The sequence below is a fragment of the Rattus rattus genome, chromosome 6, assembly GCF_011064425.1.
Source record: "Rattus rattus isolate New Zealand chromosome 6, Rrattus_CSIRO_v1, whole genome shotgun sequence".
Taxonomy (NCBI): Eukaryota; Metazoa; Chordata; class Mammalia; order Rodentia; family Muridae; genus Rattus; species Rattus rattus.
The window spans coordinates 27,039,576-27,062,765 of record NC_046159.1 but is presented as its reverse complement, the minus strand read 5'-3'; the positions used below and the strand labels follow the sequence as shown (position 1 = coordinate 27,062,765).

General features: G+C 40.6%; 1 protein-coding gene and 1 pseudogene across 8 annotated transcripts in view; one reads left to right on the top strand and one right to left on the bottom strand.

The window, feature by feature from the left end:
- The window catches only part of Erc1 (ELKS/RAB6-interacting/CAST family member 1), a 286,731-nt gene that overhangs the window by 111,598 nt on the left and 151,943 nt on the right, over positions 1–23,190 (bottom strand). For all 8 annotated transcript variants that reach the window (XM_032905794.1, XM_032905787.1, XM_032905789.1 and 5 more), the window contains one exon: positions 14,705–14,865. In XM_032905794.1, the coding sequence (XP_032761685.1) occupies positions 14,705–14,865 (161 nt within the window). The remainder of the gene's footprint in view (positions 1–14,704; positions 14,866–23,190) is intronic.
- LOC116903586 lies at positions 959–2,615 on the top strand (annotated as a pseudogene).

The window sequence follows — 23,190 nt, the reverse complement described above, 5'->3', positions numbered from 1 at the left end:
AATGAATGTTAAAGAAAGTCAAAGGTGTTGGTTCTATTTGTAAAATCAGATTATGTTAGAAAAACTTGCATGAGCACTGTAAAGCTGGTCGTGGGGAGTAACAGAAGACGATGGGTAGAAAATCATGGTAAATTCAAATACACAAAAGAGAGATACAGAGTCTCATGTACAGAAATTAATATGGAAAATCCAGTAGTAGATATTCTGGGTTATCACAGAGAGAGCAGGAAGCTGCCCTGAAGTAAACAGGTAGTGCCACAGAAACATCCCCTCACAACTGGGGAAAGTAAGACTCAATAGCAACAAAAGCATTTGGAAGGATGGGGTGTGTGTGTGTGTGTGTGTGTGTGTGTGTGTGTGTGTGTGTGTGTATTTCAGTGACTGAGACTTAGCTCAAGAGCTACCCTGGGTTTCATTCCCCACACATTCCAAGAATGGAAGTTTCACCAGAACAAAAGAGCCTCATACTGAGAGGCCCAGAGCCAGCAGAGGGCTAGCAGTGAGTTCGCTAAAGCACTCGACCAGCCGAGCTACTCCTCATTTTTCACGGTGAGTTTTTAAGTGCAGCCTTTCTATGTATCTGCAGTAACATAATCAGAAATTTTAAAAGAAAAAAATAACTTGTGTCATATCAGGACCAAATGTTATTTAGGAATAAACCTAACACATAAAATTTAAGAGTGATGCTGAGAAAAATACACAAGATGTTAATTAAAGTCACTGTATCGGTTAATACTACCAATGTGACAAGAACTAGAATCACCTAGGAGATTAATTTCTGGGTGGAACCATGACATCCTAGACTGCGTTAACTGCTGTGTGAGGGCCCATCCCAAATGTGGGCAGCACAAAAAGGAGGAAGGAAGAGAGACACCAGCGGTCATCCCTTGCTGCTTCCTGATGTGACCAGCTGCCCTCCTGAATCAAACCTTCCTGTGAGCAATGAGCAAAGTACAAAATGGAGCCACAAAGGAGAGTTTATCAAACAGATGCAGCCGATGGTAGGACTCCATGCTATAAAAGACCACATTTTTCCTAAATTAGTCTGTAAAAACAATGCAAATTCCTATTAAAATTTCCTAAGGACGTCTTCAAAGAACTATTCAGCACCGTAAAAGAGTGTAAAGGTTCCAGATGGCACTGGCAAAGAAGACTGAAGAGATTTGCTCCACTATACACTGTATTTACAAGAGTAAATACAGCAGCAACGAACTATCACAATCACTAACAGGTGATGAAGAAAGACTGAACTGAGGTGTCCAGTCTACTTAGGCACACAGGAATTGGGGTTGTAATGAGACGGGCTTACCGTAAGAAAAACGAAACTAAGTCATTTTCCATATGCCAAATATCCCAGTATATAATTTCAAACTGTGAACATCATAGTTTACTGAAAGGTAATTTTCACTATTTCGTCAGTATTCGGCTACACAACTCGGTGCTCTGCTGGGGAGCATGGTCACTCTTCAGAAGACAGTGTGTGTCTGCGTGTGAGCTCTTCAAATGCAGGGAAGAGAGCATCTGAATTTGTTTACCCATATTTTATCTTACTCATAACCCTTATCAGAATTTTGGGGGCATGTAGTGAGTCCAAAACCAGTGGGCGGGAGATGGAGAGACAGCTCAGCAGACAAGAGATCCTGCTGTTTTCAGCACAAGACCTGGGTTTGGTTTCCAGAACCCACCTGAGATCACTCTAGTTTCCAGGGAGATCTGATGCCCTCTTCTGGCCCTTTAGGGCACTGCATGCATGTGATGTGCACAACATAAAAGTATTTTTAAAGGTAGGCAATAAGATTTGGTGTGAGCCTTCAGAGTAAAGAAGGTGGGAGGACTTTAAAAGGCAAAATTAAGAGTGTGAAGGTGGCAGTAGCAACAAGGGCCTTCCCACTGTTGCTGTGCGGACACTGTCTAGCGCACAGCCCTGGCTTGAGCGGGTGGTGGGAAGTCCACTGCAGTTTGCTGCGACATTTTGGAGGGTAGCAGAGGAAATAGCAACAAATCAACCAGTGGGTTAGCTGGCTTCTTCCGAGCAGGAGGAATGGGTTACTAGAACGCTGATTTGGTCACCATCCTGCTATGGACCCCATCTCCTTATTTAAATGTGGATCCACAACTATCTTGTTCAGGATGATGATGATTTTATTTTGCCAACTGGAGCTAATAACCCCGAGGCAGATGTGAACCAGCTTTCTTCACCACCCAGGATGTTGCATGACAGGAGCTGCATTCGGGGCAATGAACAGTCTTTGTTTAGGACTGAAGGAAACCTGGTCCAAACCAAGAAATGTACAGGTTTTTAATATGGAGACGAGGCAAGGGGCACTTTGGGCTAATACTCTAGGTCCCCTGGCTTTGCTCTATAGTGCTTTTGGTGTTATCATTGAGAAAACACGGGGTGCAGAAGATGACCTCAACACAGTAGCAGCTGGGATCATGACGGGAATGTTATATAAATATATAGGTGGTCTCCAAGGAATAGCACGTGGTGGCCCGGCAGGACTGACACTCACCAGTGTCTATGCACTGTTTAACAACTGGAGCACATGAAAGGTTCCCTGCTTCAAGTCACTCTGAAGATTTTTGCCACCTCAGGAATGGGGGACACCTTATAGTCATCCAGATCAATTAATAAGTCAGTCTGGAGTTGCTTTCTCTCTTGAACCTACAATTACTTTGAACAATTGGAGACTGATTTGCTGTGACAAAGATTGTGGATGCTTAGCCTGGACTGCACTGCTTGCCCTCAGTGAATGCTTGCCCTCAGTGAATGCTTGCCCTCAGTGAATGCTTGCCCTCAGTGAATGCTTGCCCTCAGTGAATGCTTGCCCTCAGTGAATGCTTGCCCTCAGTGAAAGGAAGCCAAACTTTTTGGTGGCTCACTGAGTATGTGTTCTCTTCTCCATTGGAGGTGATCTTGCACCTCCTACCCCCAACCTGGGAAACCACTTAGCTTTCAAAGTTAGGTCATACTTTTATTACCTTGTCAATTCATTTTAAATTCTAAAACTTAATGTTGCCCTGTTTTCCAAATAAAGGGTGAAAATTGGCGGGGGGGGGGGAGGCAAAATAACATAAAATGTTCCAAACATCTAACAGTTTAAAAAAAAAACCAAAATAGTGTAAAGGGGAAAATATGGAATAACATGGTTATAACGTAATAGGTTATTTTGAGGAGTGGGGATAAAACGTGCAAATAGAGTCAGAAATATATGTAAGGAAAAAATTCTGGAGGACCAACTACAACGTGGAACTTCTGAGGGTTCCCCAAAAAAACCTTATAAAATAATTACATTTAGATCGTCAAGAAGAGTGGGAACTTAAACTAACAAGCAACTTGTTAGGAAAAACTGTTCTAAAATAACTCATGTACTACAAAACTGTCTGAGTAGTACTTTTATTCAGTTCAGTAATGTGACCTATTCTGATCACTGTCAAAGATGAAAAGAGAAAATAAGTGCAAATTAAATGAGACTTCAGTATAGTTCATGTTGTAGCAGAGGAAGCCATGATGTATATGCATGTTTCTCGCTGAATGTGGTGGTGCAAGCTTTCTGTGCTGGCATTTATTTGGGTTTCCACGAGTTCAAAGCTAGCCAGTGCCACACAGCAACCCAGAAGCCCAAAGGAAAGGAGAGGGGGGGTTAGGGAGAGAAAGAGGGAAAGGGAAGGGGACAGGGAAGGGGAAAGGGAAGGGGACAGGGAAGGGGAAAGGGAAGAGGAGGGGGGGAGGTGGAGGTGGAGGGGGAACGGGAGGGAGGACGGAGGGTTTCTATTTCTAGTGTTTTGTCTTTTACCAAAATAAACACTTTCTCTAAGAGACTCTTGTGCTCACTGACTCTTACAAGTTTAAATACGGATTCTAGCAGTCAGCGTTAGACAAAGGCAATCTGTAAACCCTTGCAACAAATGGCAATCATAGAAAAAGCTAAGCCAGGCAGGCAAGGGAGGGTGCAGAGTGGATGTGCAGTGGAGGGAGGGTCCAACAAGGACAGCGCTAAACCAGAGACACACCCAGGAGATGTGGAGAAGCAAGATCATCCTCTCTGGTCCTCGGCAGACCCATGCCTATACTGTTACCTGGGAACTGAAGGCTACACTTGAAGGCTCAGTGTCTGCTGCTGCTAACTACTAACTAACCACCTGGCTCTCAGCTCAGCAGCATTTCCACCCAGAAACTTCCTGCATGTTTGTAAACACAAGTAACATGAACTTACTGTTCTTCTCAAACACGCTCTAGGCTGCTGCGGCCTCTGTCTCAACGTGCATTTCCTATTGTTTCTCAGATTCCACAGAGAAGCCACTGCAATTGTGAATAGGACGGTGTTGAAAATGTAAATTGGGTTATAAAAAAGCGTCTGAAGGTTTGATTGATTCACCATGGGCTACATACATCTATCTAGTCCATCAGATATTCTTGAATTACTTTCAGCCATGTTTCATACTTTAAAAAGACCTTTGAGAATTTCACATATAGAGGCTGAATAAAACTTCTAAACTTACTATATGATATGCTTTGATAACATACTGAAAACTTTGTAATGCTTTCTAGGTTTCCCTTTGCTTACTACAACTATGTGGACCTAATCTGCCTTTCTCCTTCACTTTCATACCTGCTACAGTGTATCTATTAGCATTATAGTGTATCTATTAGCATTTTCATACCTGTTATAGTGTAACTATTAGCATTAACATTACTGTGTAAATGGGATTCCCTACATGTTTGAATACTCTGTATGATTCTGCAAGTGGCCTCTTCACCTCACCTGCTTTACTGGGCAGAACCTTTGGATGTAATTCCAGTGATCAATTATTGCTTTTTCTCACTATAGTTTTGGAGTCTTATGTACAAAATCTTTGCCTTTAAGAATGTCTTCAGGCGTCTTTACTCTAGTATTTTCAAATATGTTGTAGGTTTTATAGTCACAATCTATCTCAAAGAAGAATCAGATAAGGGTCTACATGTGGATATCCACTTCCCCCACGGTAGTTATTGAAGAAATGACCCTTTATCCAAGACAGGTTTTTGTTTCCATTTAAAAATTAGCTATTTGATGGCTAAGATCAAAAACTCAGGTGACAGCACATGTTGGGGAGAATGTGGACAAGAGAAACATGCCTCCATTGTTTGTAAGATTGCAAACTGGTGCAATCACTCTGGAAATCAGTCTGGAGGATCCTCAGAAAACTAGAAATAGACCTACCTGAAGACCCAGCTATACCACTCTTGGGCATATACCCAAAAGATGCCCCAACATACCACAGGGGCACATGTTCATAGAGGCCTTATTTGTGATAGACAGAGGCTGGAAACAACCCAGATGCCCCACAGTGGAAGAATGGATACAGAAAATGTGGTTCATTTACACAATGGAATACTATTCAGCTATTATGAACGAGGACATCATGAGTTTTGCAGACAAATGGATGGAACTAGAAAATATCATCCTAAGTGAGGTAACTCAGACCCAAAAGGACAAGCACAGTATGTTCTTACTAAGTGGGTATTAGCCAAAAAAAGAAAAACCAAAAAACAAAAACCCAAACAAACAACAACCAAAAAAAAAAAAAAAAAAAAAAAAAAAAAAAAAAAAAAACAAAAAACAAAAAAAACCAAACAGAATACCTAGGATGCAATCCACACAACTCAAGAAGGTTAACAAGCAGAAGGGCCCAAGTAAAAATGCTTCAATCCCACTTGGGAGGGAGAAGAGAGCAATTATGGGAGGCAAAAGGAGGGAGGAACCTGGGTGGGAGAGGAGAGACGGAAAAGGGAAACATAATCAGGTATTGGTGGCGGGGGGAGGATTGGACAGGATAGGAGAGAAGGCCTGAAGGCCATCAGAAAGAACAGAAATATGCAACCTTGGAGGTTAGGAGGTGGTGGTGGGGGGAATCTAGAAGGTACCAGAGACCTGGGAGGTGAGAGACTCTCAGGACTCAAAGGGAGGAACCTTAGGTGAAATGCTCAACAGTGGGAAGAGTAACTTGTAGAGCCCACCTCCAGCAGAAAGACAGGGCATCAAGTTAAAGAATGAGGTTGCCATTCCACAGTCAAAAACTCTGACCCAGAATTGTTCCTGTCTAAAAGAACTGCAGGGACAAAAATGGAAACACTATTACTAATGCTATGGTGTGCATGTCCTTTGAGATGCCCTACAAGTAGCTGACTAAGACAGATGCAGATACTTACACCCAACCAATGGACTGAAGTTAGGGACCCCTGCAGTTGAATTAAGGGAAGGCTGGAAGAAGCTGAGGAGGAGGGCAACCCCATAGGAAGACCAGCAGTCTCAACTGACCTGAACCCCTGAGAGCTCTCAGACACTGAGAGCCATCAACCAGGTAGCATATACCAGCTGATATGAGTATATCACATATACAGCAGATATATATATATATATATATATATATACAGCAGACGACTGCCAGGTCTGGCCTCAGTGGGGAGGCCTGGCAGGGGTGGGAAGTGTGGGGTAGGGACATCCTCTTAGAGACAGGGAGGAGGAATGAGATGAGGAACTTTGTGTGGGGAGGGATGGGGAAGGGGGTTGGACTGAGAGGTAGGTAATGACTGGACTGTAAAAAAATAAAATAAAAAAAATTAGCTATTTGAGAATTTTGTACAATGTGTTTAGATCATATTCTTCCCTCCTGTCATATCCACCTGCCTTACCTATCAGCCCAACTTTATATCCTTTTTTGTCTAAAACACACATGCATGCATGCACACACACATCCCCACAATCATGAGGTACAGTTGGTACTGCTGTTATACTCTTGAATGTGTGGCCTTCCGCTGGAGTGTGGTGAACCTACCAGGTGCCAGAACTTCAGAGAAAAGTGACTGTGTTGGAGTGGGTTTTATCTGAGACAGTGTTTCACTATGAAGACCAGGCTGGCCTTGAACTCAGAAAGATGCCCTTGCCTCTGCCTCCTAAGCGCTGGGATTTAAGGTATGTGCCTGCCATTATGTCCAGCTTCCAATGTTTATTTTTATTACCTATTGAGGGTTTGAATCCCTCACACTGCCCCGTGCCACGCCCCCTGTGGCACTAGCACGTGCACTGTGTTACAATGGCTACAGTGTTCTTATGCCCGCAGTACTGCTTTACGCTTAGGTTTCTTTAGGTACTCATGTTTTCTGGTGTTATCATATGGATTCTGGGGTTTTTTTTCTAACCTGGCAAAGAGTAGTTCTTAGTATTAAAGTAACCTACTGTTCCAGTGGCGCTAAATCTCGTTTATGTGTAGGACTGGTTCTTATAAAATGGGTACTTCAACAACTAGGGGCATAAACTTACAGATTGTCCCCATGATCGATATGCAGTCCCCTTTACATATCTACCCTTGCATTTTGGTGGACTCCACTTGTTTTGACTGTCCACTCTGTTTATATCCTCACAGATGAAATGATCTTCTTACCGACAGTATTTTATTGGACACACTATCCACTAAGCAAGTGTGTGTTTTTAGTAAAGAATTAAGACTATTTATAGTCAGGGTTACTAGTGAGAGCTATGTCCTTTTTCTCTGTTTATTTTCTCCTTCCCTCTGATCTACTGTGCTGCTGAGGCTCTTGGCTGACTTTTCTGTTTGACATTTAAAGGTTCTTACTTCCCAGATGTCTGCTCAGTTCTCCTTGTCATATCTTGCAGTATCATCCTTAATTCACAGAACTGTCTATGCTTCTATACTGAGAATTATTCCTCAGATTGGATGGGTATCTCTTACACATGTATGTGATGGGACTTCTTGGTGACAGTCTAGGACAGTGTCTTAGGTGTATGTCTTATGCCTGAGTCCCAGCAGGACTTTCTCTCATTCATGTCAGAACCTAGAAGCAAACCCCGCACTGAAGTGGAAGCCTAAGGGCTCTTTGGAAAGTCAGCTGGATGGTGTTCTGCTGGGGCAACCACATGGCTGGTGTAGATTTCACTGACACAGGAGACAGGACAGGAGAGAGGATGCTCTGCTAAAGCAAGCGTGTGAAAGGACACGTGATGAAGGATGCTTGGCTATGGACACACGTATTGATCGGCCTCGCACTGTGTAGTGGGGCTGCATTTGTCAGGACGCCATAGAGAAAACCTTCTGTGGTGTGCTGCACTTTGTTTCCTCTTCAGCAGACTCGGGCCGATTGGCTGAGTGATGTCACCTGAGACAGACACACATGCTAGACAAGACGCATGGAGGACACGCAATGTTTGGAGGGTATAAATAGGACTCGAGGGACAATGGCGGGGACAGAGTTAAGCCTGCTTATAGCGCTAGCGTGCAATGCTTGTAGGTCCTCATCTTAGCTGACTTCAGTTCCCTGAGAGAGGCACAGCTGGGCATTCCTGTTAGCCCTGCTCCCTCCTGCTGACTCGAGCCAGGTGAGCCTGGCTGTCTCTGCTAGGTCGTGCCAGGAAGCAGACTAACAGGTACAGAGATAACCGAGTGATACACAGGAAGTCCTTCACAAATGGCAGCACAAGTATTTGAAATAAGAAACTAAATAGAACATAACTTACAGATAACAGATATCACACATCGTAGTTACAAATTATAGCTGTGACGGATTTTTGGTTTTGGGTTGTTTTTTGGGGGGGAGGGGTTAGGACCGAGTTTCAGATTATCCAGACTTTGGCTGGCCTTAAACTGGTATATAGAAAAGGATGACCTAGAACTTCTGATCTGCCAGTCTGTCTTCCAAGTGTGTAATGATACTTTTTTCTTGAAGAGAATATACTATACATATAATCAAGAATGATTTCTAAACCAGGCCTAGTGGCACAAATCTATAATTCCCAGCTACATATAAGGTTAAGGCAGCAGGATTTAGTTCAAGCCCACTTGGGCTACAGAGTGAATTTATGGCCAGCCTGCGAAGCTCGGGAAGACCACATTTGAAAAGAAAAAAAAAAAAGAAGGAAACAATGTTAAGAGCTGGGGGTAGTAGAATGCCTGTATACTGGAGGCTCCAGGTCTAGAACTAACCTAACTAAATAATTAAATATAATTAAATATAATTCCCCAGAACTAAATAATTAAATATAATTCGGATGCCAATCCCATGAGGGGTATGTGTACATTTTGAATATTCTTTGTTGGACTTCAGAAACTTTAAATTTTAGTAAATCCCTTCTTCTTTGTCTTGGATCTCTGTTGGACAAGAAAGAAAACAAAATCCCAAGAATAACTTTAGTTTTTCTAGGTAAAGGTCATACTGAGGAAAAATAAGATATACATCTGATACGTATGTTTCAGATGTTGAGTAATGAGTAGGTTGAACGAAACATTTCAATTTTAAAGACTGGTCCCTTAAAAATCATTTTCTTCTACCAAGATTGTTTCCTTTATACCCTATACTGCTTTTCAAATTTTATTTTTATTGAGCACTTGAGTAAAATTTTGGTGTTACCTTATTTTTCCCCTCTTCAATGTTCCCCAAAGTGACTTGTTTCTTATTTTAAACATGAGGACCTACTGACTACACTTTTTTTGCTTCCTGCTGTTTTTTTCATGGTAGAGGCATATTATTAAAGCTTTGATGTGATTTTAAAGCACATGCAGTTTCAATTTTGGGTGCAATTCATACAGCAATGACAGAGGCCTGGAAACAAATATTACCTAAGATTTGAAAGCCATTGTTCACTCTCTGACTCTCTTCTCTCTCTGACCCGTTTCTCTCCTACCCCCATGTATTCCCACCTGGCCTCTCCCCAACCCTCTCCTCTGTCCCTTCTGCCTTATTCTTCAACTCCCCCTTCCTATGTCTCCAATAAACTCTATTCTATAAAAGAGAGAGAGAAGGGGGGGGGAGGGAGGGAGGAAGGAAGGAAGGAAGGAAGAGAGAAAGAAAGAGAGAAAGGAAGAAAGAAAGAAAGAGAAAGACAGAAAGAAAGAAAGAAAAGAAAGAAAGCAAGGAAGAAAGGAAGGAAGGAAGGAAGGAAGGAAGGAAGGAAGGAAGGAAGGAAGGAAGAGAGAGGAGCCACTGTTCCAGAGAGTTTAACATTGCCTGTGTTGTTTAGTTTAAGGTGGTATAGGCACTTGGGTGGAATGCACACTGGTATTTAATGCTTACTGTGGAAAATAAACTCACAAATGCACAGGGTAATTTAAGTGCTGCCCATATAACAACACTATGTCGAGGGAAGCCTGGAAGTCTTAAATGTGACTGTGGTGACATTCTCTCTGTCCTTGTACTTTTTTTTTCACCTGTGTGCTGACAGCATTCATATACTCCTAATTGTTTATTAAGCTCTTACTTAATATGCAGTGACTTATTTAATTCCAACTAGATCATACCATTCTCAGAATGACTTACAACTAACTTTAAAGATTTATGGTATAAATCTAAATGGTAAGCTAAAAAAAACTTTCCTAGGTGAGGTTGTAGAAGGTTGAGGAAACATAAAGTGGCCATTAAAGTCAGATCCAACGGCTGAACCAGTGAGGGGGAAGCAGAAGTGGCCCAGGACAGAGGCGGCCATGGCTGACGGATGGAGGACACACAGCTCTAGACTCCCAAGGAAATACAGAGTTCTCTTTTGTTCCCTTCCCTGAACAAATCAATTCTCGGAACTACTCAATTAATAGCTTGATAAACTCATCAGGAATGAGAAGGGGCTAGAGAGGAAGTTTAGCAGTTAAAAGTATTTGCTGCTCTTCCAGAGGATCTAAGTTTGGTAGCCAGCATCCCCATGAGGTAGCTTACAAACACCTCTAATTCCAGATCCAAAGAGTCTGACACTCTGGCCTCTTTAGGCACCTGCCCACATGTGACCAATACTCACTCATATAACAAGAAAAATACAAATAAAATTTTGTTTAAAGGGAATGAAAGTGTTTTCTAAGCTTTGTTCTGAGTATTAAGGAGATGGGACTGCTAACTTAATTCAGAGGAGAGACTGAATCAACTTGTCCAAATCTTCATTTAAATTTGACTTAAAATTAAAATCAATATAGTCATTATCTTTCTTACTTTATTATTTTGTCCTGCCTCCTTTCAATCTATTTTCTTTCTTGGGGGAAAGAGACTAACATTAAAGAGTAATAAAAAAAATCATAGTTAACAAAACTTCAGCATAAAAAAGGAAAGAAGACCACTGTGGGATTTGCAAATAAAAAATGTTCCTTCTCCTTAGGTTTGGTTAACCAGCTCAAATGTTCCTAATGAGGCACTGGCAGGCCACCAAGAGCACAGTTTTACATCTCCCCGGACTCAGGGCTGCCACTTATCTCTAACAGATGCTCCAAAGTTATAACTATATATGCTAGAGATGGAAAAGAATTAGTCAGTCATTTTTCTTGGTTTGACGAGGCCAGGATTGTTCCAGAAAACTGGACAATTGTAGTGTGTTACTGACGAATCTATGTATAAACGGGCCATTGCTGTCTTCTTGAGAAAGCTGACTTCTCACTCTGGTACAGAGCAGTATGGGAGCACGGTGAGGTCCATTTCTCATGGCAGTCCCCTCCATTTCTTTGATATTTCATGCTCTCTAGTTACACTAAGTTTTTTTGTTTACTCGATTATTAATAATTTAATCTAATGGATTTAAAGGATCTTGTTTTTCTTATGAATCATTACCAGGAAAAACTAAAAAAAAAAAGTTTACTATTAAATGCTTACTGTACAGATGCTGTCCTCGATTCTATGTGAGCAATCCATTGATAATTTCTTATGACAGGTCATCATTTTTAAAATGAGCTGCTGCTAGGTGAAGAGGCTGTGTACCCTGCTGGGATATGCTCTTCCTAGTCACTGAGTACACACATCATCAGCCTCACATCAGTGAGTAACCACAAAGCACATCCTCAGCAAATTCTTAGAAACGACAGACACCACCGCCAGGATGATTAGAACTAACCCAGCACATGGAGAGTGGGAATCCGAAACAGAATGAAGATTATGTGACTGCTAATCTTGGTCAACCTGACCACACCTGCAATCCACTAAAACCCAAGCAGCTGAGTGCACCTTAAGTCTGGATCCTTTCAGGTTGGAAGACACCCCACCGCCCACCCAAGCATTTGGACCATTTGAGGCAGAACGTAGGCAGGCCCACTGTGACTCGGCCACAACTTCTGGTAGCAGCGTAGACGGAAGGACACAAAAAGGAAGCTTGCCTTTGGCTGCCCTCACTCTCCCCTTTATTGGCGAGGCTTTTATCCTGTTGCTGAGGCATTCAGTGGTATTAGAACCTAATTCTTTGGGGTTCCAATGTATACAGCAGGCAGCTGAGACATACAGCCTTGGGAACTGAACAACTGTAGGATTTTTGAACTTTCTGCTGTAAAACAACCACTGTTGGACTAGCAGGACTACAGCCTATAAGCTGCTCTAATAACTACCCTATTAACAGTTCTATTCCTCTAGAGAACCCCGACTGATTTACTTTGGATAGTGGTGAAAATGAACTGAAAATGTACTAGAATCGAACCCATAGCATGCTATCTATACTGTTTTATGTATAATTCAACTTAGATTAAATGCACAGTTTTTAATAAAGGATTTCTAAACCACTGTATTGTTGTGTTAAACTTAAAAACACATTAAAAATGCTTATGTGTTTCACATTATGCTGCAGATGAAAAGAATGCTACCTGGTGTGGTGTACCATTGGGAGAAACGTTACAACTGATCTACAGGGCCATGAGGAGAGGGCCTGGACCACCATTTTTCCTATAGACAATCTGGACAGAGGTTAGACATATCAACCAGATGTTTAATAGAAGGAGAGTAATAACAAGTACCTTACACAGTATGAGGACAGAGATAGTGGGGGAATTGAAGTGTAACTTAAAGCCTGAAAACTTCTAAAGCTTTAAAGAAGGTAGACTGCACATGGCACCAAGCTTATGAGACATCCGAGTTAAATCACCATACGGGCTGCAGAAGGTTCCGTGGTGAAGAGTACTGGCTGCACTTTGAGGGGGCCGAGGTTTGATTCTCAGCACCCACATGTAACCCCAGCTACAAAACGCCCTCTATGAACTTCATAGGCTCAGGGAAGGCATGTGCTGCACATGTAAGCAAATACTCACAGAATAAAAACGTAAGTAAAGCTTTAAAAACAATCACAATGCCATAGTTACACAACGTGGGTGACTAAGAGTATGAGATGAGTCATCCCTAAGCAGCAGGTGGTAAGTGTTTTATTTCGAGGTTTTTTTGTTTAAATTTCTACACTGTTGATGCACACCTCTACATTCTATATTTTGCTAATCATGGTATTTATTTTCTTGGAACAGGGTGACAAGGAAATTTTATAATGAACTTTGGTACTGTGTTACTACAAAACAAACCCACAAAATTACCTTTTCATTCTAGCATCTAAAAAAACAAAACAAACAAACAAAAAAAAAACATTGTTTCATGCAGTATCAATAATAAAAGGAAATTCCAGGAGCAAAAAAACTTCGGTTTTCCTGGAAGCTGCTGTCTGACCTGAGTGGGAAAGCTCTGATAAGAGAATAGATCAACTGTGTTTAGGAGATATAAAACAAACTCATCCAGTGATACTTTCACAGGAGCCTGGCAAGATCCTTCTCAACTGCATTTATCCAGGTATTTATAATGTACCCCAGTTCAAAGCAAGAGAAAAGAGGCATTAATAGCTTAAATACTAGGTGGTGGAAATACTCTTATTTTAGCGAGGGAGACTGTGTATTAAAGTAGAGAAGATGATAGGCCAGGAATGACCATGAGAGAAAACAGGAATATGAGAGAGGATGGGCCAGTGAGTGAGATGACAGAGGTAAGAAGCCCATGGTATGAAGTACAAAGAACATCTGTGAGACAACAGAGAAACACAGGCAACTTTACATGACACGGGGACTAAGACAGCCCACCAGAAACTTGGTGGCAGAGCAGAAGAGTGTTTTAGATGTGGGTGACGGCTGTTAACTGTAAATGAAACAGTACTACTACTGGAACTTCAGGATACATGGAGACATACTTGTTTTTAACAAAGGTCACAAAAGGCCTTTTCGTATATAATAGCAGAAACAGATTTCAATCTCAGGAACATCACAATGGGAGGCAAGAAGAAAAAGAACATATAGTAATCCTTGGTTGAAAGTAGCAATTTTATAAAAATTAAGTGTCTGGTGTGGCAAAATATTAATCAGCAAATCAATGGGTAAGTATATGGAAATTCATTATACGATTACTGCAAGGTACATTTTAAATGCTTATAATTTTTCCTTAATTAAGAAGTATTACATTCTCTGTGTACGTGTGTGTGCTAAAGCTCATGGGTGAAAAGTAAGGAAACAACTTTGTGAAACTGGCCCTCTCCTTCCACACTTCCATGGGTTCAGGCTTCATGAATACCTTCATGTGCTATGCCACTTTGCTGGTTCTAGAGTAAGTCCTTTTTTAATGTCTAAGATACGAGGTGATACTAAGACATGAGAAGCAATGTCTTCTTCTCCAGTTGACCCAACCTTTGCAGATGAATTTAAACATTTCAAGGAGTAATTCAAAGATACCCATGTTAGCACACTGTAAAATTAAGTATAAAAGAGGTAAAAAAAAAATTAATTTGTTTGAGCAGGATTTGTGCCATGCTTGAAAAGCTTTGTTGCAGGAAGTAGGAGAAACAAGCTGATATTCTAACTGGGCTCCGTGCTAGGGTAACACCCAAAGCTGGAAGACAGAGCACACTCATGTCAACTCAGTGGAGCCCGACGAACAAGGCGAGAGACTTACTTCATCTCCAGAACCTCCTCTAAGTGTTTCCTTCTCTCTGCCCGGAGGTTGGTTAGATGTGTTTCCTTCTCTGCCAGAGACTGCTGGGTGGAGGACAGCTTAGCTTTCATGGACTCCAGCTCCTGCTTCACCTTCTCCATAGCCATCAGCAGCTCTTCCACCTAAGACAGACACATACAGAAAGGACAAAAGTAAAACACCATGGCCAATTACAGAGAGTGCTGCTTGGCCATGGGCAACTCCTGAGCTGAGAAACTGGAAGACACATAAGGTCATTTTGAAATTTCTAAACTCTTTCTGGTCATATCTATGTATCAAGAATAAACAGGGTGTGGATTTACCTTTGTGGTACAGAGTTTTTCCATGACTGTAAGTCTGGTACATAGCAAACAACACCACCACCACACAGAGACCCACACCCTCAAATAAATAAATGAATGAATAAATGAATAAATGAATGAGTGAATGAATGTAATAATAAAAGTTTAATGGGGGAAAGAGGAGATAGGCCCAGCAACATGACTCAGCTAGCAATGTGCTTGCTTCATAAGCCTAATGATGATCGATGATCTCAATTCAATCCTTTGAATCAAAAAAAAAAAAAAAAAATCCAAGAGTCAAAAGAAGAGAAATACTTCTACAAAGCCCACAGAGCTGTTTCCTCACCTCCACAGGTGGCATGTGTACCTCCTCCATCACACAGCACTCCCTCCACACACACACACACACACACACACACACACACACACACACACACACACACACACACACACACACACCCCAGTCTCACACGTAAGAAACAAATAGAAATATAAACCACAAAATAACAACAATTATTTATATGGGAATCTTAGGAAAGAGAGGAGCTACAAAAGCAGCACCGAGAACAGTGTTGATATACATCTGGACTAACTTCTAATGCTTACACCATTAAAGAGTTCTTTTTTTTAAAAAGATCTAAAACTATATGATCAGATAAAAAAGTCATGATGCTTTAAAATGGGGAACCTTGACAGAAAAAGATCTGAAACAAACAGAACACACCTGCAAGGGGACAAAACTACAGAATGTCAAAGACACAGAAAGGAAACAGAGAGGAAGTCATTTTTTCTTGTTCTGATTGTTTGCCAAATTTAAATTACTTAAATAAACATTTTAAATTAAAAAGCAAAAACTTCAGCAATGAAAGCATGTTGTTACCAAAAAGTGATCTTGCAGGTAAGCATGGGCACTGACTGCTGATGTTTGTATTTATAATACTGCTCATAGGGCTAATGACTGTTCTGTTCAGAAGCAGAGGAGGATAGGTAGAGGCAGGGACTCTGTCATTCACTCATTCCCACAAGAACCAATTTTTGTGCCAAAACTGAGACCTGTTTGGAGACAGAGCTACAGTAAGCACACCAGAGCTGTGAACAGGCTCTTTCCAGCAAGAGCCTGATCATACCAGTTGCTAAGCATCTGTGTACCCGCATTAAAAAAAATACAAACAAACAAACAAACAAACAAACAAACACACCTTCCTAAGAGCTCAGGCTGACCCCTTCCCTAGTGGGATCCCCACACTGTTGGGTAGACCTCCTTGGGGCACGTCGGCAAATTTTACAGGGATATATATTAACCTCAAATTTCTGGAAACCGCCAATAGAGTTAATTCTATTTATTTAATTCATGCAAAACTTTTCTAAAATTAAGTAATTAATTATGTTAGATAGGGATTCTTAGGTTAAGGACAAAACAATGGGGACACAGAAAGAACAGGGATGTAGTCATCAGCACTTGTTGCCATATGGAGACAGATCTCAAGTCTCCCTAGCATCTTGTGTTGCAACATCCCCAGAAATCAATCTATCAGTTTCTTACGTGCCCTAAAGAGTTTACACACACACAAGCAAGCATGTAAAACGAGTCAAGTCTTCCTGCCCTACAAAAGAGGTTACATATACCCCTTTGCTGCTAAACACGAAAAGTACGAAGTACAGACAAATCTATTAATAAATATATAGCTTGAAAATGTGACCCACATCAATGTACCTTGTTAGCATGTAGATAAATAAACAATATTGCTAGCAACTCAGAAACTGCTTCTATAACACTGTGCAGATAAACAGTATTCTACCATTCTCTTTTTCTACATGTGACTATCTCGACTGTTTTAACTTTCTCAATAGGTTATACAGCATACAATTATCTGGCTTTTTCACTGAGATTCATCCTTGCTGATCATATGACTATATTTCTGTAATTCTCGCAATTACACATTCTACTTTGTGAAGCAACGAAGACTTATTTTATGATGCTTTAACAGGAAATATTCAAATTGGGTGGAGCTTAATAAATACATTATTTCTTCCATGTCTGGCACACGTTGTGCCCTGTGTATGATTCTGTCTATATGAAAGTCCTAGAATATTAGACAGAACACTACCTTGATCATTCATGTATAGATTTATAAAACACACACTGCAGTAGTTCAAATTAACTTTTTATGAGTCTATGTGTCTAATTTACTTCATGGCACAAAAAGATTAAGTTTATGTTTTTTTTAAAAAAAATCCCATGTATTTTTAGACAAGATAAGAAATAATTATATAGAGTTGGAAAAAAACAGTGCCTCACCACATACAATTACTTTCAAATTTCAGAACCAAGCAATGTGAAATATTTTGTTTATAAAAAAAGAGAGCCTATGCCAATTTTCCAGAATTAACAGCAAAACAGACATTTATCCCTTCTTGCAGTTTCAGCTACCTATAGTCTAAAAACAGCAAATGGAAAATTCCAGAAATAAACAACGTCTAACATTTTAATTATATACCAGTCTAAGTAGAATGATGAAATCTGTTCCTCTATCATGAATTACTATGAAGTACTGTTTGTCAGTTATTCGTGTGCGCTGTGTGCCTGCAGATCCTTCCGAGGCGACGTCAGTAATGGATCCCTGACTTGCTCTGACAGTGCTTGTGTTCCAGTAATGTTTATTGTTACTTAATAACGGCCCTAATGTGCAAAGCGATGTTGGCAATGAGAAGGTTAAAGTGCTCTCTTTAAATAAAAAGGTACAGTGAGAGGTGCTGAGAAAAAGGCCATATGTACACTTCTTGTTTGTTTGTTTTTTGTTTTTTTTCTTTTTTTCGGAGCTGGGGACCGAACCCAGGGCCTTGCGCTTGCCTAGCAAGCGCTCTACCGCTGAGCTAAATCCCCAACCCCTCATATGTACACTTCTAATGCAGTATATCGTTCTAATGATTTTTATTATTGTTATTCTCTCACTGTGCCGAATTCATACATTAAACATTATTATATGTATCTGGAATGGTATGCAGTTTCAGGCAGCCACTGGAGACAAGTTAAGAATGTATCCCCCACATGTAGGAGAAGACTATCATACCTATCCCTGAACAGCTTAAGTGAAGTTATTTCATTGTGTCCCTTCCATTCCTGAAAAGTAATCTGCATTCTTAATTTGTAATATTTCTTTCCTGCCTGCCTCCTTTTTCTGAGACAGTTGATGGTGGCCTGAAAAAAATCATGATGTAACTAAGACTGTGCTTCAACTCATCTTCCCGCCTCTGCCACTCATGGGCTGGAGTTACAGTACTATAGCACCGTGTCCACCACATCCCTCTTCTCTTTTCTTTCCTTTCCTTTCCTTTCTTTCTTTCTTTCTTTCTTTCTTTCTTTCTTTCTTTCTTTCTTTCTTCCTTCCTTCCTTCCTTCCTTCCTTCCTTCCTTCCTTTCTCCATCCCCCCACCCCATTTCTTTTGTTTTTTTAAGATAAGGTCAAGCTGGTCAAGAATTCATAGATCCACCTGCTTCTGCCTCCTGTTACGACATTTATGTCTGTGTGCACACACGCACGTGCACAAGCGCGCATGCATCTACCATATAGGTTCCAGAGATTGAACTTAGTTTGTCAGGCTTGACAGCAATCTCTTTAACCTGCTAAGCCCTCTTGCCAGCCCACCTACATTTTTTTTAAAGTAAGTGAATGTATTTCAAAGTAAATCACTACCTATTTTTATAAGTTCATAAATGTGAATAATTAGAATCTTCTGGCTTGTTCCATCCATATACTTTGAGTTTATGTCTTAAAATCAAGAACAAAACAACTCTGCATTATGGCACATGAGCTAGAAGCAGATCCAGCCAAGAGGCATGTTGACTGTAGTTTAGCACTAATGGAGTAGACACCTTAGGGCTGGGGCTTTACGGGCAGAGGAACCTGATTCCAAATTTGGGGTGAGAAATGTACAAATGATCTTTGCTGCTAGAAAGAAAGCAAAAATAGGACTGCTGTAAAAGAACAACCAAAGCCTAAAACCAAGAGAAGCTTAGGAGAAAGAGGAAAGGGATGGAAGAAACTAAAATTACAAAGAGAACTTAGCTGGAAAATCAAATATGGAGACTGAGATGTCTCAAAATTGGTCTTCATCTACAGAATGCAAGGTCTGTATCTTAACATATAATTATCAAACAATGTAATATACCACATTAGTAGAATATAGTATGAAACAGAACATCATTCCAATTGATGATTATATACTAATGTTATTATATATTATTATATTAGCACTTTATAGATGATATATATATAGTTTAAAAAGCAGCATGACAATTCCTAACACTTCACTATAAAAACAACCTAAAATCTAAAACAAGAACTTCTTCAACTGACAAGGACATCTACGATAAAGACTGAGTGTTTTCCCTCTCAGACTAGAACGGCTGCTTCCATTACTCTCCTTACCACCGTAATGGAGATGGCTGACGGAAACAGCAGATTGAACTACAGGCAATGCACGGCTGCTGAGGGAAGGAGACTCAGACTTCTCCAAGGATGAGTCCCGGATAAGCATCAGGGCCCGAGCAGTGAGCCCCAAAAGTACATACACTGGAGCAAACCTTAATGAACCATCGAGGTTCTGTTTATAAACATATAGTACACATGTGTTATGAAACAGTAATAAAGAGTAAGAGGTTATAAACTTGTGGGGCGAGGTGGAAAAGAGGGGAAGAGGAAATAGTGTGAATACAGTACTCAGGTCTGAAATTCTTAAAAAGTAAGTTAAAAAATGAAGTCATCTACACGTAGACAGGTAAGACAGCTCAGCAAGTGACATGAGCTGGGTGTCCTGAGCCCATACACAGATGGAAAGAGAAGAAATAGTACACAGACCCCAACACACACAGCCACACATCCCCCACTTCATCCACGTGTTTAAATAGTCACGCACATAGGAAAAGAGAACATGAAAATATCTCTGCTTAAAGAAGGCATAATCATACAACAGAATTCAAACTGCAAAAATCAATTATAATCAATGAACACAGTGACGTTAGTGGACTCAAGATTAACACATATCCAATTATATATCCATATACAGTAATGAAAATTAAATGATTTAATTTAAAACAGCATTGGAGAATAGAATGCACAGATATGCATTTCATGAAAGAACTATAAATGCAAAATCATCATGAAAAACACAAAAAACATTAGGTGACTCTTCTTTAACTTCAAGGTACACTATAAAGATACAGGGTTGGTACTGACAGAATGATGAACAAGTCAATCAAGGGAAGGAAGCCCAGTCAGAAATGAGTGCTAACTTTGATGGTCAATGGGTTTAGAGCTTGCCCCCCGCCCACATACCCTTTTTTCCTTTACAAGACTACTAGTAAGGCAATTCAGAGGAGAGAAAATTCTTTTGACTTATACTTGGACAAAGGTCAAGTCACCTTCACTTTTAATTTCCCAAGCTATGAAAGTCCTGACAAGATGGCACCCGCTGTCCTGTATAACCTGCAACACATGTTGGATTCACGTGGAGGTTTCCTTACAGTGTCATCTAATGTGTCCCTCCATTTCAAATTTCTGTAAACTTTAAAATCTAAAGATTTCCTTAGACTGGACTTGGGCTTTTTGCTATTTTAAGGACAGTATCCCATCACAAGAAGAGCGTGGAATTCCTATTGTGTCAAAAGGAGATACCTTAGGGCTCACTGTGGCAATACAGCTTCTCAGTTATCTTTTAGGAACTTCTTCCATTATTCTCTTTATTTCGTGAGAGAAGCATGTGCCACTGTGTGAGCATGGACTTGAAGATACCTGAGGAGGTTAGCTCCTGCAGGAGTCCCAAGGATCAAAAACCAGGTCATTAGACCTGGAAGCAAATGTCCTTACCGTCTGAGCCATCTTCAAGTTCCACGTACAACTATTTAATACTAATAATGAGGACACAGATATTTTAGTTATTTAAAGACCACCCATGTGGTTTCTTTCTTGAAATCCCAAGTCTAATTTATCCCTAACTGCTTGTTTCTGTTATCTTCTTAAATTTCATGGATTTAAATCATTTTCCCCAGTTTAGAGCTCAACTGTTACTTTTGTTTCAGCATCTTTTGATAAAGTATTTGAACACAATTTATCAAGCATATCTTCTAAGATTTATGACTGTGTTCTGTTTAATAAATCTTTCTTTTACAAAAAAGTCACATGATTATTTCCTGCTTGGCATCACTGGTAGATTGAATTAATGGTCCCAATTATCCATTCCTCTACAGCAGGTCTTCTCAACTTTCCTAATGCTGTGGCCCTTTAAAATACTTCCTCATGCTGTGGTGACCCCCAAGCATAGACTTCCCATTGCTAACTCATACCTGTACCTGCTGCGTTACACACTGTAGTGTCATGCCGTCTGCTACCCTGTGAAGGTTGAGAACTGCTGCTCTACAGGAACTGCACACAGCAAACCCACACTGCTTCCATCATCTCCCGCCATTGGCTAAGCTCTGTGAGCTGCCTTGAGCAATGGATGGATTGTTAGCTGATGTGACACAGGCTGAGACTACTTGTGGCACTGCCAAACGAACAACCTTCAAAGTAACTGCTGACCGCTATTACGTCCTCAAATGAGCCATGTTCCCATTAACTTTTCTAAGACACCTATATAAATCTCTGGACTTGAAATTTGTGGGAAAGTTTTAATTTTCATTTTTCAGGGTTTTTTTTCTCATATTTAACAAGCTTTGCCAAGTACTATTTTACTTGGCATTGATAATTTACTCTAAATGTTCAAATTACTGGCAAAGACACCTATCGTTTTAACTTAACTCTGTGGGACTAGTAGTTATGAAAACACAAGCATTTTAAATATCACCAACTTAGTATCGTTTCTTCCAAGCTCACCAGAATTCCTCTGGACGCTGTGGGCTGCTTTCTTGTAAAGGCAGGGCTGGGTTTGGTAACCTACTTGCTCTTCCTCAGTGGGCTGCTCTGGATTCTTCCTTTCTTATCGACAAACTAAAGCCCCAAACGCAAACCTAACAGTTTTCCAAGTATTACTTTTGAGCCCTGCCTAATCTTACTCCTGTACTTTTCCTAGCTCTTAATTAACAAAAGTATGCATTTTAACAATGCTCTTTAACTGCCTTTCTAGTGTCTAGTGTACCATGTTGAATAGCATGTTCAACTTGAGTTCACAACTTTCCCTTCTTGAGTTTCCTGCATTAGTAAAGTACAATTTTCTTAAAGGATGCCTAATTTCCTATGTATTTGAGTGCTAGGTTTATAAAGTATTTTTGCCTCAAATCATACATATATCCAAGTAAATTTAATTTTTCCTTAGATTTATTTATTTTATTTAGTGTATATGACTGTTTTGCCTACATGCCTGTATGTGTACGATGTGTGTGCCTGGTGCCTGAAGGGGTGAGTGTCAGATCCCCCAGAATTAAAGTTGTGGACAGTTGTGAGCCACCATGTGGCTGTCGGTAACCACACCTGGATGGTTTGCAAAAGCAGCAACTACTCAGAAGTGCTGAGCCATCGTCTAGCACCACTAAACTGCAAAGCTTGTTTACACACAAAGCAAGAACGGTACCCAGGATCCAGATTTGCTCTCTGGCTACAAGTCTGGAAAAAAAAACCTCAAGTCAATTCAAATTATCCTGTTTTCTGTTTCCTTTCAGCAACCCAAGAGAACACATTCAGTTAGTGAACCTGGCTATCCAGAACCAAATACTCATCAATGGCTGTTGGAAAATGTGGAGTCACTGTCCCTGAGAGACGAAAGCATGACAACTGAGAAAAAGGAGAGGTAAACAATTAAGGGAGTCTCCACCACTTTGTGTGCTTTGGGTCACAGAGCAATTTTTTAAAAGCAGCAGTTTTAAGACAAACGTTCAGAAAGCCCTGGCAGCCCTGGGGTAGAGCACATAATCTTACTGTCTACAGTAAATTAGCGGGAAAGCACAAGTCTGATGGCGTGTAATGCCAGCAGGACCAGATGGTTTGCTGAAATCACAAGCTAATAAACTTACACAGAACAAAAAGGGAGCAAGTTATGACTCAACCACAGACTATTTTCCTTAAGAAAGCAAAGCAATGGGGACCTTCCAGTCAGCGTCTTATTTCCCATCATCCTCTGCTCCACAACTAAAAGCAAAGGGCACTTTGTAGTTTTCGTGTTGTTTATGCAGAA